This window comes from Mobula birostris, chromosome 6, assembly GCF_030028105.1.
Source record: "Mobula birostris isolate sMobBir1 chromosome 6, sMobBir1.hap1, whole genome shotgun sequence".
NCBI lineage: Eukaryota > Metazoa > Chordata > Chondrichthyes > Myliobatiformes > Myliobatidae > Mobula > Mobula birostris.
Window position 1 is genome coordinate 12,833,802 of NC_092375.1, and position 16,725 is coordinate 12,850,526.

Consider the following 16,725-nt stretch of genomic DNA (forward strand, 5'->3'; position numbering starts at 1 on the left):
CCCAGCTTGCCATTGGCCTTTAGCCTTTGAGTGATAAGGATTATTGAAGTCACTTTTTAAAAATTAAGCCATCAACATGCATTGTAAATATCTGTTTTGCATAGACTGGAGTAGTCCCACAATCTACAGGAATTCTGCAGATGCTGAAAATTCAAACAACACACATAAAAGTTGCTGGTGAACGCAGCAGGCCAGGCTGCACCTCTTCCTAGAGATGCTGCCTGGCCTGCTGCGTTCACCAGCAACTTTTATGTAGTCCCACAATCTCGTTGTTTTGAGCAGTGACAATAAGTTGCTATTCCATTCTATTCTCAGCCTTTTGATCCAGCACCCTCATTAGTATGATAGGAGACTGAAACAGCTGGTGTTTTTTGTTGCATAGATTGGCTCAAGAAACTTCACCACTTACTCGACATATTGTATTCTGGCCAATCAACAGCGAAGCACTATGGCAACTGCTGCTTTCCTTATTACAACCGGACTTGGTTTATTATTGTCACTTGTACTGAGGTACAGGGAAAAGCTTGTCTTGCATATTGTTCATACAGATCAAATTATTGCACAGTGCATTGAGGGAGTACAAAAGGAAAACAGTAACAGAATGCATTAAATATCATTTTTGTTCACCTCATTATAGGAAAGATGTGGATGCTTTTGAGAGGGTGTAGAAGAGATTTGCCAGTATGCTGCGTGGAATAGACAGCATGTCTTATGAGGTTAGGTTAAGGGAGCTAGAGCTTTTCTCTTCGGAGCAAACTGGTTACAGTGAAGATAGGCCTCAAACTGCAGACTTGTCTGCTGCTGCAGTCCAAGAGAGGCGGTGTAGCGTGGTGTCCATGCTCCGTTGGGGACTGCTCTTCCATTAATGATACCCCGCCCCCCCCAAAATTGTTTGATTGATCGGATTGTGTGTGTGTTTGCCTATGGACTATCTGGAACTGCACCATCAATTTGCGGAACAAGTCACTCAGGGGCCTGGGCTACATATTTTTGCGTGACTGTATATGTGCGCGCTATCTTGAATGTGCTGTGTATGTTTTGCAACTTGGCCCCAGAGGAACGCTGTTCTGTTTGGCTGTACTCATGTCTGGTTGAATGATAATTAAACTTGAATTTGATTTGATTTATTTGCAGGATGAGAGGTGACTAGATAGAGATGTATAAAATGAAGAGTGGCATAGACACACAGGACAGACAGATACTTTTCTCTCACTGCCCTTAATTTCCTTCCAATCAACTTAAAATCATGCCCTCTCATAATTGCCTAAATAGCTATAATGAGAGGGCATGATTTTAAGTTGATTGGAATAAAGTTAAGGGGTAATAGAAATATAGAAGACCTACAGCACAATACAGGCCCTTTGGCCTACAATGCTGTGCCGAACATGTATTTACTTTAGAAATTACCTAGGGTTACCCATAGCCCTCTATTTTTCTAAGCTCCATGTACCTATCCAGGAGTCTCTTAAAAGACCCTATCATATCCGCCTCCACCACCGTCACCGGCAGCCCATTCCACACACTCATCACTCTCTGAGTAAAAAACCTACCCCTGACAACTCCTCTGTACCTACTTCCAAGCACCTTAAAACTGTGCCCTCTCGATTTTTTTTTACACAGAGAGTGCAGGGTGTGTGGAAAGCACTGCCAGGAGTGGTGGTAGAGGCAGATACACTAGGGACATCTAAGAAACTCTTCGATAGGCACAGGGATGATAGAAAAATGGAGGGCTATGTGGGTGGGAAGAGCGAGACTGTTCTTGGAATAGGATAAAAGACTGCCACAACATTGAGGGTTGAAGAGCCTGTGCTGGCTTGTACCGTTCTATGTTCAATGTTCTCTATAATACAGAATGAAGTATAACACACACAGAGAACGTGCTTTATTATATTCCACCTGGAACTTTGGCAGCAGAGAGAGAGCAGATTCCAGCAACGTTGGTGCCTTGTCTGCAGAAAGCTTGACGAGTAATGAAGACATCTATGAAAGTGATATAGTTGCTGCTGTCACAAGGGCATCCTGATGTTTGACACATTGACAGAAAAGACGGTCGTTGCAACAGGAATCCATTAGGAGTGTGAGCTGTGATGACAGCAACGATACTGCAGATGAAAACTTTTTGGCCTGAGCATATTAACATTAAAGACACTGTGTTCCCTCAATTGCTGAGATCCCCAACAATTACATGGTGAATCGTAGAGAATACAGCACAGAAAAAGGCCCTTCAGCCCATTTAGTCGATGCCAAACCATATAAACTGCCTACTCCCATCAACTTACACCAGGAGCAAAGCCCTCTATACCCCTGCCATACATGGACCTATCTGAACTTCTCTTAAATGTTGAAATCGAGCTCACAGGCACCAGTTGCTTGGGCGTTCATTCCACACTCTCACCACCCTTTGAGAACACTCAAAAGGAAATGACTTTCTAGTCTGATGGTGTGTCCCCTACCTAACTATAAATTCAGGTGACCAGTAGGCTTCCTTCACAAATGAGGGAGACTTAAAAGTATCTTGAAGACTTCGTTGGGTCACTTGTGGTCAAATCTCACAGAACGACACATTCCAAACCTGCTTCAATAACAGCAACAAATTTCACACACTGGCCTGGAACACATTGCTGGGGATATTGGTAGAGGCTGGTGCATTAGGGACATTTTAAAAACTCTTAGAGAGGAACATGTTTGTAAGAAAAATGGCAGGTTCTGCAATATCGCTGTGATGATTGTACGCTGTAGTATCAATTGTTTGGTGACAATAAAGGGGAGAAAAAAAACCAGAGGACATGGGTTAAGGGTGAGGGGGGAAAAGTTTAAAGGGAACATTACGGGGGGCTTCTTCACACAGAGAGTGGTGGGAGTATGGAATGAGCTGCCAGACGAGGTGGTAAATGCGGGTTCTTTTTTTAACATTTAAGAATAAGTTGGACAGATACATGGATGGGAGGTGTACGGAGGGATATGGTCCATGTGCAGGTCAGTGGGACTAGGCAGAAAATGGTTCAGCACAGCCAAGAAGGGCCAAAAGGCCTGTTTCTGTGTTGTAGTTTCTATGGTTTCTATGGTAATAAAGTATAAAGTATAAAAAGGTTATGGGTTGTGTAGGAGAGAAAGGTTAGATTGACGATGGAATAAATCGGCTCAACTTTGTGGATCGAAGGATCTGTAGAAAGTTGCACTGTTCTATATTACATAGTACACAGAACAGAACAGGTGAGCATAGTGCAGGCCCTCAGGCCCATGGTGTTTTGCCGACCTTATAAACTACTCAATAATAAATCGGATCCTTCCCTCCTACATAGCCCTCTGTTTTCCTGTGTTGTAAATCAGAACATCCCTGGGGTGGGGCACAAAACATTGCAGTCACAGGGAAAAGGTGCAATCTCCAAACAGACACATGGCCAGAGGTGAGGTTTGAACCTGGACCACGAGTGTGGTGAGACAGCAGTATTCGTGTAAATCCACAAGGTAATCCACTGAGCTGTCTCTTTCCATTGCTAGATTCCAGCTTTTCTTTCAAAATGGCAGGGTCACTCAGATTAATTTTGCTTTTGCAATTATCCAATTTCCTACCATTTGAAATCAGGTTTCTATTCAAAGGTACATATTTATGCTAATAGTCGGCAACACACAATTACACTTGGAGCAGTTTTTGTGTAAACATAAATTCCCCAGATACTTCCAACCACAGTGATTACCAGCGGATTTAAAAATACCTGCAGCAATTACTCACAGGTCGGAAATCAAAAAATGTACATGCTAGAAATCCAAACTAAACAGGAAAATGCTGGAAATATTCAGAACATCAGGGAGCATTGAAGGAAACAAAGGTAGTATCTCAGAGTCAACATTTCTGGTCAGTGACGTTTCATTGGAATGAAATAATAAGGAGATAATCAAAAGTTGGGTCTAAGGATTAGATTCTAAGGAGCACTTTGAAAGTAGAAAGAGAGGTAGTGTTGCAGCTAGTATGATGCTACTACAGGTCAGGTTGTCCGAGTTCAGAGTTCATTTCCAATACTATCTGTTAGATCCCCTCCATTTCACCTATCAGCCCTGACTAGGAGTTGAGGATGCCATCATCTACCTGCTGAACCGTGTCTACGCCCACCTGGACAAGCCAGCAAGCACTGTGAGGGTCATGTTTTTTGACTTCTGCAGTGCGTTCAACACCATGCGCCCTGCTCTTCTGGGGGAGAAGCTGACAGCAATGCAGGTGGATGCTTCTCTGGTATCACGGATTCTTGATTACCTGACTGGCAGACCACAGTACGTGTGCTTGCAACACTGTGTGTCCGACAGAGTGATCAACAGCACTGGGGCTCCACAGGGGACTGTCTTGTCTCCCTTTCTCTTCACCATTTACACCTCGGACTTCAACTACTGCACAGAGTCTTGTCATCTTCAGAAGTTTTCAGATGACTCTGCCATAGTTGGATGCATCAGCAAGGGAGATGAGGCTGAGTACAGGGCTACGGTAGGAAACTTTGTCACATGGTGTGAGCAGAATTATCTGCAGTTTAATGAGAAAAAGACTAAGGAGCTGATGGTAGACTTGAGGAGAGCTAAGGTACCCGTGACCCCTGTTTCCATCCAGGGTGTCAGTGTGGACATGGTGGAGGATTACAAATACCTGGGGATACGAATTGACAATAAACTGGACTGGTCAAAGAACACTGAGGCTGTCTACAAGAAGGGTCAGAGCCGTCTCTATTTCCTGAGGAGACTGAGGTCCTTTAACATCTGCCGGAGGATGCTGAGGATGTTCTACGAGTCTGTGGTGGCCAGTGCTATCACGTTTGCTGTTGTGTGCTGGGGCTGCAGGCTGAGAGTAACAGACACCAACAGAATCAACAAACTCATCTGTAAGGCCAGTGATGTCGTGGGGATGGAACTGGACTCTCTCACTGTGGTGTCTGAAAAGAGGATGCTGTCTAAGTTGCATGCCATCTTGGTCAATGTTTCCCATCCACTACATAATGTACTGGGTGGGCACAGGAGTACATTCAGCCAGAGACTCATTCCACCGAGATGCAGCACAGAGCGTCATAGATAGATAGATATACTTGATTAATCCCGAGGGAAATTTGCTTTCGTTACAGCTGCACCAACCAAGAATAGAGCGTAAATATAGCAATACATAAACCACCGACAATCAAACAACAAAATGCAAACTATGCCAGATGGAAAATAAGTCCAGGACCAGTCTATTGGCTCAGGGTATCTGACCCTGAAACAGTCATTCCTGCCTGTGGCCATCAAACTTTACAACTCCTCCCTTGGAGGGTCAGACAGCCTGAGCCAATAGGCTGGTCCTGGACTTATTTCATAATTTACTGGGATAATTTACATATTACTATTTAACTATTATGGTTCCATTACTATTTATTATTTATGGTGCAACTGTAATGAAAACCAATTTCCCCTGGGATCAATAAAGTATGACTATGACTATGAAGTTTCTACTTCCTTCCCATGAAACGTGGGCTTCCTCTGGGTGCTCTGGTTTCCTCCCACAGTCTTTTGATGTTGGGACAGAAGTCAGTTGGTTAATTGGTTTTTTAAGTTGTCCTGTGACTAGGCTAGAATTAAATAGGTGTGTTGATAGTGGTGTAGTTCGCTGGGCACTGTACCTCTAAATAAATTAATCAATCAATCAATCAATAAATAAATAAATAAATAGATGAATAGTTAATTAGTTAGTTAGATAGATAGATAGATAGACAGAAATGAGAGAAAATCTGCAGATGCTGAAAATCCAAGCAACACACACAAAATGCTGGAGGAACTCAGCAGGCCAGGCAATATCTGTGGAAGAAAGTAAACAATTGATGTTTCGGGCTGAGATCCTTCATCAGATAGACAGATAGATTTAGGGTTTTTGATCTGAAAAAGCATCTTTTTTTCCCTTAGTGCTCCCTGATGTTCTGAACATTTCCAGCATTTTCCTGTTTAGTTTGGATTTCTAGCATGTATGGTTTTTGATTTCCAATCTGTGAGTAATCGCCCCAGGTATTTGTATATCTGCTGGTAATCATTGTGGTTGGAAGTATCTGGGGAATTTATACTTACACAAAAACTGATCCAAATGTAATTGTGTGCAGCTGCGTATTAGCATCAATGTGTACCTTTGAATAGAAATCTTATTTCAAATGGTAGGAAATTGGATAATTGCAAAACCAAGATTAATCTGTGTGACCCTGCAGTTTTGAAAGAAAAAGTAGAATTGAGCTCTGGAAAGAGACAGCTGAGTGGAGTACCTTGCAGAGCTGCTGTCTCACAACGACAGTGATTTAGGTTCAATCCTTACCCTAGGCCCTGTGTCTGTTTGGAGATTGCAATCTTTTCCTGTGACTGCCTCCCATGGATCTTCTGGTTTGCAATATAGAGTAATGGAGAGATATGAAGGAGGGAAGGGTTTGATTAATCTTTGAGTAATTTTTAGAGTCGGCAAAACATCTTGGGCCTACACTATAGTATTCTGTTCTGTGTACAATGTAACATTGAACAGTACATCACACTATGGATTCTTCAGTCCACAAAGTTGTGCCAATCTACTCCGTGATCAATCTAACCCCTTCCTCTTAACCCTCCATTTTTCTTACATGTGCCTATCTAAGAGTTTCTGAAATGTCCCCAATGTGGTAGCCTCTACCACCACCCCTGGCAGTGTGTTCCAGGCTATCACTCTCAGGGTAAAAAAAACTAACTCAGACATCTCCCAGGAACATTTCATCTTCAAGGAACAACGACTCAAAAAGGCGGCATCCATCATTAAGGACCCACATTGCCCAGGACATGCCCCCTTCTCATTGTTACCATCAGGGAGGAGTCACAGGAACCTGAAGGCACACAGTCAAAAATTCAGCACCAGCTTCATCCCCTCTGCCATCAGGTTTCTGAATGGACATTGAACCATGAAATTTAACTATATATATATAAACAGTGTCTATAGACATAGACATAGAAAATAGGTGCAGGAGTAGGCCATTCGGCCCTTCGAGCCCGCACCGCCATTTATTATGATCATGGCTGATCATCCAACTCAGAACACCGCCCCAGCCTTCCCTCCATACCCCCTGACCCCCGTAGCCACAAGGGCCATATCTAACTCCCTCTAAAATATAGCCAATGAACTGGCCTCAACTGTTTCCTGTGGCAGAGAATTCCACAGATTCACCACTCTCTGTGTGAAGAAGTTTTTCCTAATCTCGGTGCTAAAAGGCTTCCCCTCTATCTTCAAACTGTGGCCCTTCGTTCTGGACTTCCCCAACATCGGGAACAATCTTCCTGCATCTAGCCTGTCCAATCCCTTTAGGATCTTATACGTTTCAATCAGATCCCCCCTCAATCTTCTAAATTCCAACGAGTACAAGCCCAGTTCATCCAGTCTTTCTTCATATGAAAGTCCTGCCATCCCAGGAATCAATCTGGTGAACCTTCTTTGTACTCCCTCTATGGCAAGGATGTCTTTCCTCAGATTAGGGGACAAAAACTGCACACAATACTCCAGGTGTGGTCTCACCAAGGCCTTGTACAACTGCAGTAGTACCTCCCTGCTCCTGTACTCGAATCCTCTAGCTATAAATGCCAGCATACCATTCGCCTTTTTCACCGCCTGCTGTACCTGCATGCCCACTTTCAATGACTGGTGTATAATGACACCCAGGTCTCGTTGCACCTCCCCTTTTCCTAACCGGCCACCATTCAGATAATAATCTGTTTTCCTATTTTTGCCACCAAAGTGGATAACTTCACATTTATCCACATTAAATTGCATCTGCCATGAATTTGCCCACTCACCCAACCTATCCAAGTCACCCTGCATCCTCTTAGCATCCTCCTCACAGCTAACACTGCCACCCAGCTTCGTGTCATCCGCAAACTTGGAGATGCTGCATTTAATTCCCTCATCCAAGTCATTAATATATATTGTAAACAACTGAGGTCCCAGCACTGAGCCTTGCGGTACCCCACTAGTCACCGCCTGCCATTCTGAAAAGGTCCCGTTTATTCCCACTCTTTGCTTCCTGTCTGCTAACCAACTCTCCACCCACACCAATACCTTACCCGCAATACTGTGTGCTTTAAGTTTGCACACTAATCTCCTGTGTGGGACCTTGTCAAAAGCCTTCTGAAAATCCAAATATACCACATCCACTGGTTCCCCCCTATCCACTCTACTAGTTACATCCTCAAAAAATTCTATGAGATTCGTCAGACATGATTTTCCTTTCACAAATCCATGCTGACTTTGTCCGATCATTTCACCGCTTTCCAAATGTGCTGTTATCACATCCTTGATAACTGACTCCAGCAGTTTCCCCACCACCGACGTTAGGCTAACCGGTCTATAATTCCCTGGTTTCTCTCTCCCTCCTTTTTTAAAAAGTGGAGTTACATTAGCCACCCTCCAATCCTCAGGAACTAGTCCAGAATCTAACGAGTTTTGAAAAATTATCACTAATGCATCCACTATTTCTTGGGCTACTTCCTTAAGCACCCTGGGATGCAGACCATCTGGCCCTGGGGATTTATCTGCCTTCAATCCCTTCAATTTACCTAACACCACTTCCCTACTAACATGTATTTCGCTCAGTTCCTCCATCTCACTGGACCCTCTGTCCCCTACTATTTCTGGAAGATTATTTATGTCCTCCTTAGTGAAGACAGAACCAAAGTAATTATTCAATTGGTCTGCCATGTCCTTGCTCCCCATAATCAATTCACCTGTTTCTGTCTGCAGGGGACCTACATTTGTCTTTACCAGTCTTTTCCTTTTCACATATCTATAAAAGCTTTTACAGTCCGTTTTTATGTTGCCTGCCAGTTTTCTCTCATAATCTTTTTTCCCCTTCCTAATTAAGCCCTTTGTCCTCCTCTGCTGAACTCTGAATTTCTCCCAGTCCTCAGGTGATCCACTTTCTCTGGCTAATTTGTATGCTTCTTCTTTGGAATTGATACTATCCCTAATTTCTCTTGTCAGCCACGGGTGCACTACCTTCCTTGATTTATTCTTTTGCCAAACTGGGATGAACAATTGTTGTAGTTCATCCATGCAACCTTTAAATGCTTGCCATTGCATATCCACCGTCAATCCTTTAAGTGTCATTTGCCAGTCTATCTTAGCTAATTCACGTCTCATACCTTCAAAGTTACCCCTCTTTAAGTTCAGAACCTTTGTTTCTGAATTAACTATGTCACTCTCCATCTTAATGAAGAATTCCACCATATTATGGTCACTCTTACCCAAGGGGCCTCTCACGACAAGATCGCTAATTAATCCTTCCTCATTGCTCAAAACCCAGTCCAGAATAGCCTGCTCTCTAGTTGGTTCCTCGACATGTTGGTTCAAAAAACCATCCCGCATACATTCCAAGAAATCCTCTTCCTCAGCACCTTTACCAATTTGATTCACCCAATCTACATGTAGATTGAAGTCACCCATTATAACTGCTGTTCCTTTATTGCACACATTTCTAATTTCCTGTTTAATACCATCTCTGACCTCACTACTACTGTTAGGTGGCCTGTACACAACTCCCACCAGTGTCTTCTGCCCCTTAGTGTTACGCAGCTCTACCCATATCGATTCCACATCTTCCCGGCTCATGTCCTTCCTTTCTATTGCGTTAATCTCTTCTTTAACCAGCAACGCCACCCCACCTCCCCTTCCTTCATGTCTATCCCTCCTGAATATTGAATATCCCTGAACGTTGAGCTCCCATCCCTGGTCACCCTGGAGCCATGTCTCTGTGATCCCAACTATATCATAATCATTAATAACAATCTGCACTTTCAATTCATCCACCTTATTACGAATGCTCCTTGCATTGACACACAAAGCCTTCAGGCGCTCTTTTACAACTCTCTTAGTCCTTTTACAATTATGCTGAAAAGTGGCCCTCTTTAATGCTTGCCCTGGATTTGTCGGCCTGCCACTTTTACTTTTCTCCATAGTACTTTTTGTTTCTACCCTCACTTTACACCCCTCTGTCTCTCTGCACTGGTTCCCATCCCCCTGTAGTGAACTAACCTCCTCTCGCCTAGCCTCTTTAATTTGATTCCCACCCCCCAACCATTCTAGTTTAAAGTCACCTCAGTAGCCCTCGCTAATCTCCCTGCCAGGATATTGGTCCCCCTAGGATTCAGGTGCAACCCGTCCTTTTTGTACAGGTCACGCCTGCGCCAAAAGAGGTCCCAATGATCCAAAAACTTGAATCCCTGCCCCCTGCTCCAATCCCTCAGCCACGCATTTATCCTCCACCTCATCGCATTCCTACTCTCACTGTCGCGTGGCACAGGCAGTAATCCCGAGATTACTACCTTTGCGGTCCTTTTTCTCAACTCGCTTCCTAGCTCCCTATATTCTCCTTTCAGGACCTCATCCCTTTTCCTACCTATGTCATTGGTACCTATATGTACCACGACCTCTGGCTCCCCACCCTCCCACTTCAGGATATCTTGGACACGATCAGAAATATTCTGGACCCTGGCACCAGGGAGGCAAACTACCATCCGGGTCTCTGGACTGCGTCCACAGAATCGCCTATCTGACCCCCTTACTATCTATGAAAAGTATTCACCCCCCCCCCACCCGGAAGTTTTCATGTTTTATAAGATTGAGTCACAACAGATTTAATTTGGCTTTTTTTTGACACTGATGAACAGGAAAAGACTCTTTTGTGTCAAAGTGAAAACAGATCTCTACAAATTGATCTAAATGAATTACAAATATAAGACACCAAATAAATGATTGCATAAGTACTCACCTCCTTCAAGTCAGTATTTAGTAGATGAACCTTTGACAGCAATTACAGCCCTGAGTCTGTGTGGATAGGTCTTTATCAGCTTTGCACATCTGGACACTGCAATTTTTCCATATTCTTCTTTATAAAACTGTTCAAGCTCTGTCAGATTGCACGGGGATCATGAGTGAACAGCCCTTTTCAAGTCCAGCCACAAGTTCTCAATTGGATTGAGGTCTGGACTCTGACTTGGCCACTCCAGGACATTAACTTTGTTGTTTTTAAGCCATTCCTGTGTAGCTTTGGCTTCATGCTTGGGGTCGTTGTCTTGCTGGAGAACATATTTTCTCCCAAGTCGCAGTTCTCTTGCAGACTTCCAGGCCCTGTTGCAGTGAAGCATCCTCACAACATGATGCAGCCACCCCCATGCTTCATGGTAGGGATGGCGTGTTTTTGATGATGTGCTTACACCAAATATAGTGTCTAGTCTGATGGCAAAAAAAGCTCAATTTTGGTTTCATCAGATCATAGAACCTTCTTCCAGCTGACTTACATTCTCCCACAGGCCTTCTGGCAAACTCTAGCCAAGATTTCATGTGAGATTTTAATCAACCGTGGATTTCTCTTTGCCACTCTCCCATAAAGCTGTGACTGGTGAAGCACCCGGGCAACAGTTGTTGTATGCACAGTCTCTCCCATCTCAGCCACTGAAGCTTGTAACACTTCCAGAATTGCCATAGGTCTTTTGGTGGCCTCCCTCACTAGTTCACTTCTTGCATGGTCACTCAGTTTTTGAGGATGGCCTGCTCTAGGCAGATTTACAGCCGTGTCATATTCTTTCCATTTCTTGATGATAGACTTAACGGTACTCCAAGGGATATTTAGTGACTTGGAAATTTTCTTGTATCCATCTCCTGACTTGTAACCTTTTTGTGGAGTTGCTTGGAATGTTCTTTTGTCTTCCCAGCATTGTTTTGCCAGGATACTGACTCACCAGCAGTTGGACCTTCCAGATACAGATGTATATTTACTACAATCAATTGAAGCACCTTGACTGTATACAGGTCTTCCAGAAACAGATCGTCATTTAATTAATTATGTGACTTCTAAAACCAATTGGCTGCGCCAGTGATGATGTGGTGTGTTATATTAAAGGGTGGAGGGGGGGGAATAAATACCAATGTAATCAATTACTTTGTATTTTATATTTGTAATTAATTTAGATCACTTTGTAGAGATCTATTTTCACATTGACACATAAGAGTATTTTTCTGTTGATCAGTCTCAAAAAAGCCAAATTAATTTTATATATCAATTATTATAAAGGCAAATTAAATCCACTGTGATTCAATGTTGTAAAACAATAAAACATGAAAACTTCCAAGGGGGTGAATAGTTTTTATTGGAACGTATGTACAGAAAGGTTTTTTTTTCTAATTGAATTGACTTTATTTCTTACATCCTTCACATATATGAGGAGTAAAAATCTTTAAGTTATGTTTCCGTCTCAATGTGCAATCATAGTAATTTATAATAATTTATAATAAATAGAACAGTCAATGTAACATAGAAATGCACTCAAATCAGCGTGACTTAATCAGTCTGATGGCCTGGCAGAAGAAGCTGTCCTGGAACCTGTTGGTCCTGGCTTTTATGCTGTGGTACCGTTTCCCAGATGGTAGCAGCTGAAATAGACTGTGGTTGGAGTGACTCAGGTCCCCAGTGATCCTTCGGGCCTTTTTCTCACACTTGCCTTTGTAAAAGTTACAACTACAGATGCACTGGGCTGTCTGCACCACTCTCTGTATAATCCTGGGATTGAGGGAGGTACAGTTCCCATACCAGGCAGTGATGCAGCCAGTCAGGATGCTCTCAATTGCGCCCCTGTAGAAAGTTCTTAGGATTTCGGGGCCCATATAAACTTCCTCAACTGTCTGAGGTGAGAGAGGCGCTGTTGTGCCTTTTTCACCACACAGTTGGCGTGTACAGACCATGTGAGGTCCTCGGTGATGTGGATGCTGAGGAACTTAAAGCTGTTTACCCTCTCAACCCCAGATCCATTGATGTCAATAGCGGTTAGCCCATCTCCATTCCTCCTGTAATCCACAACCAACTCCTTTGTTTTTGCAACACTGAGGGAGAGGTTGTTTTCTTGACACCGTGTCAGAAAGATGACTTCTTCCCTGTAGGCCGCCTTGTTATTGTTGCCGGAAAAGGGCTAGTGACATCATGAAGGATTCCACCCACCCTGCTCATGGACTGTTTGTCCCACTCCCAGCAGGGAGCAGTCTACGCAGCGTCCATGCCAGGACCACCAGACTCAAAAACAGTTACTTTTCCTAAGCAGTAAAGCTGATCAACACCTCCACCAACTAACTTCATCAACACTTTATCATTTCCTGTCAGTCACTTTATGTCCAGACACTCCTGTGCCTAGTGTCACTTTATGGACATACAATCATTCTATGTATATAAGCTATCTTACGTATTTATACTTATTGTGTTTTTTAAATATTATTGTGTTCTTTAGGGGCAGGTTGGAGATACGTCTCTACTAAAAGAGGTGTAAGGCGCTGTTTCCCTCCTCTACTGTGCCCTTGGTCAAAGCATAGTACCTGCTTAGCCGTCACCACCCTCCCCACCCGATCAGGGTCACGTGAATCATTGGAGCAGGTGGTGGATGGTCGGGTGAGCAGCTGGTTCATATCACAAGTCCTGGTTATGCAACCACTGACGATAGGCAGACAACTTCTGAAGAGTACTGATAATGGCTGGGGTCACCCATCTTGGAAAGTCACTGCCCTGAAGGCAATGGCAAACCACTTCTGTAGAAAATTTTGCCAAGGGCAGTCATGGTAAGAGAAAACAAAAGAATAAGCACAACAGTGGAAATTGGGTCTTCACCACAATCCCTCATCAGATGGAAGACCATGATTGCCCTTGTCATACGACATGCCAGATAATGATGATGATGTGTTCTTTATTTCTTGTGCTGCATTGGATCTGGAGTAACAATTATTTTGTTCTCCTTTACACATGTGTGCAGGAAATGACATTAAACAATCTTAAATCAATCAGACTGAATGGCTGTAAAATGAACTGTGTGAGGTTGAAGTCACTGCAGCTGTGCCTTCTGAACACTGAACCTCTTGCCAGAGGAAACAGTTCTTCGTCAAACCTCCTCTGAATTTTCAAAATTCATCCATTCTCCTCTTAACCTCCTTGTTGTAGACATCCAATTTTGCATCTGAAATCTATTATTCCTGCCTCCTTCCTACCCTCAGAACCCTCTTCGACGTCTTGACATTCTTCCAAAGGAATTAGACTCTTGCTCCACCCTGCTCTGTATTTACGATGAACTCTCAGTCATCTGCTTGACACAGTAGGACAGAATGTTCCCTTTTCACTTGCCCCATCACTGAACTGTTCTCACAACTTATGGACTCATAGTTTTTTCTCTTTTTTATTTGCACAGTTTTATTGTCTTTTGCACACTGACTGTCCACCCTGTTGGGTGCAATTTTCCATTGATCCTATTATGGTTATTGGATTTACTGAGAATGCCCTCAAGAAAATGAATCTCAGGGTTTTATATGGTGAGTCTCTCCCTCTATTTCCATCTGCTCTCAGCCTGTTTCCCTCTCTTCCTCTATTTCCATCTCCCACTCCCTTGATTTCAGACACACTGTCTCCACTGATTTCACACTCACTCTGTCACTGTTTGGAACAAACACTCCCCTTCTCGTGCGACCTCAGCCACTTACTCTGAGTCCCATTGGAATTCACGGATCTCCATTCTTCAGAGTCTGCCAGCTTTATCTCCACTTGGTAGTGATGGATGGGGACACCACCATGCGAATCAGGCTTGGTAAAGGAGATTCTTGCCACTGTCTGTGATGCAGCGAGCACCCTCAAACCATACGGACTGGATGGCACAGCTGCAGGAAAGGACAAACACACCATTCATTAACTGACATAAATAATGAGGAAAGACCTCGGATGGCAGAGGAAAATCATGGTATATTGTTTCAAACAAAATGATAAAATACTGGATGTAGTGTGGGTCTTCAGGTTGCTCTGTACCTCCTTCCTGATGGTAGTAATGGGAAGAGAGCATGTCCTGGGTGGTGAGGGTCCTTAATGATGGATGCCTCCTTTTTGAGGCACCACTGTTTGTAGATATCCTTGATGGTGGGGAGGGTTGTGCCCATGCTGGGGCTGGTTGAGCTTTGCACTCGCCCATACCAGGCAGTGATGCAACCATTCTGTTTGAAAGATTCTGATTCATTTAATTAACAATTCGTATTCCCTACACATTGTACTGGGATTTAAACTGGTCAATACCTCACAGTGTTGACTACAGTGATGGGCACTCCACACACATCTGTCCAGAACAGATGCTAACATCTGGAATAAACATCAAATAAACGCTTATGGGCAAATCGACAACCGTAATGGAAGTTTAGCTCAGTAGAAGCAGATGGGAACGGACCCTTTCCTTGAGGCCCTAATTGTCCTACAGTGTCAGTCTGAAGGATGGCAGATGGAGTTTAATGCTGAAAAATGTGAGGTGCTACATTTTGGTAGGACTAATCAAAATAGGGCATACATGTAAATGGTAGGGCATTGAAGAATGCTGTAGAACAGAGGGGTCTAGGAATAGTGGTGCATAGTTCCCTGAAGATGGAATCTCATGTGGATAGGGTGGTGAAGAAAGCTTTTGGTATGCCGGCCTTTATAAATCAGAGCATTGAATCCTGATGAAGGGTCTCAGCCCAAAACGTCGACTGTACCTCTTCCTAGAGATGCCGCCTGGCCTGCTGCGTTCACCAGCAACTTTGATGTGTGTTGCTTGAATTTCCAGCATCTGCAGAATTCCTCATGTTTACATTGAGCATAGGAGTTGGGATGTAATGTTGAAATTGTATAAGGCATTGGCGAGGCCAAATTTGGAGTATCGTGTACAGTTCTGGTCACCGAATTATAGGAAAGATGTCAATAAAATTGAGAGAGTGCTGAGGAGATTTACTAAAATGTTGCCTGGGTTTCATCTCCTAAGTTACAGAGAAAGGTTGAACAAGTTAGGTCTTCATTCTTTGGAGCGTAGAAGGTTGAGGGGGGACTTGATAGAGGTGTTTAAAATTATGAGGGGTATAGATAGAGTTGACGTGGATAGGCTTTTTCCATTGAGAATGGGGGAGATTCAAACAAGAGGACATGAGTTGAGAGTTAAAGGGCAAAAGTTTAGGGGTAACATGAGGGAGAACTTCTTTACTCAGAGAGTGGTAGCTGTGTGGAACGAGCTTCCAGCAGAAGTGGTTGAGGCAGATTCGATGTTGTCATTTAAAGTTAAATCGGATAGATATATGGACAGGAAAGGAATGGAGGGTTATGGGCTGAGTGCAGGTCGATGGGACTAGGTGAGAGTAAGAGTTCGGTATGGACTAGAAGGGCCGAGATGGCCTGTTTCCGTGCTGTAATTGTTATATGGTTATATAGCCTTTTTAATGGAAGTATGGTAGTTCCCAGCAAAGGAAGGGAGTCAGCTTTCAAAGTGAAGGCTGATGATTTCAGTGTTGTTGTTTCCAGTATAACCGTATCTTGAGAAATCAAGTGTTCCACTCCAAAAAATATGCCGTTTTAAGTGAAAACTCATTAATTGAGAAAGTGTTTCCCATTCCTTGATTGTGCTCCAGAGCTCAAGAATTTCAGATACAAGGATCCAAATGCTTAGAAGTATATTATCTAACAAGATAAAGTGCCTTTGTTTTAATAATTAAAGCTTAAAATGAGATAGTTAGAAAATCACATAATGTACCCTTTCAGCATACTTGCCAAATGAAAGAATCAAGATGTCTCTCTCCCTCCCTCGTACTTGTTGGCACTCTAGCATTCTGAACCTTTTCTCTTCCCACCAGTCCTCTCTCTCTTGTCCTTTCCTCCTCTCTCCCCTTGCCCCTCTCTCTCCCCCTCCCTC

The 16,725-nt window shown here is 43.4% G+C and overlaps 1 protein-coding gene across 1 annotated transcript in view; it reads right to left on the reverse strand.

The window, feature by feature from the left end:
* LOC140199703 (neural cell adhesion molecule 2-like) overlaps nt 1-16,725 on the reverse strand; it is a 431,176-nt gene that overhangs the window by 168,645 nt on the left and 245,806 nt on the right. The window contains exon 12 of the mRNA XM_072262182.1: nt 14,513-14,686. Coding sequence (XP_072118283.1) covers nt 14,513-14,686 — 174 coding nt within the window. The remainder of the gene's footprint in view (nt 1-14,512; nt 14,687-16,725) is intronic.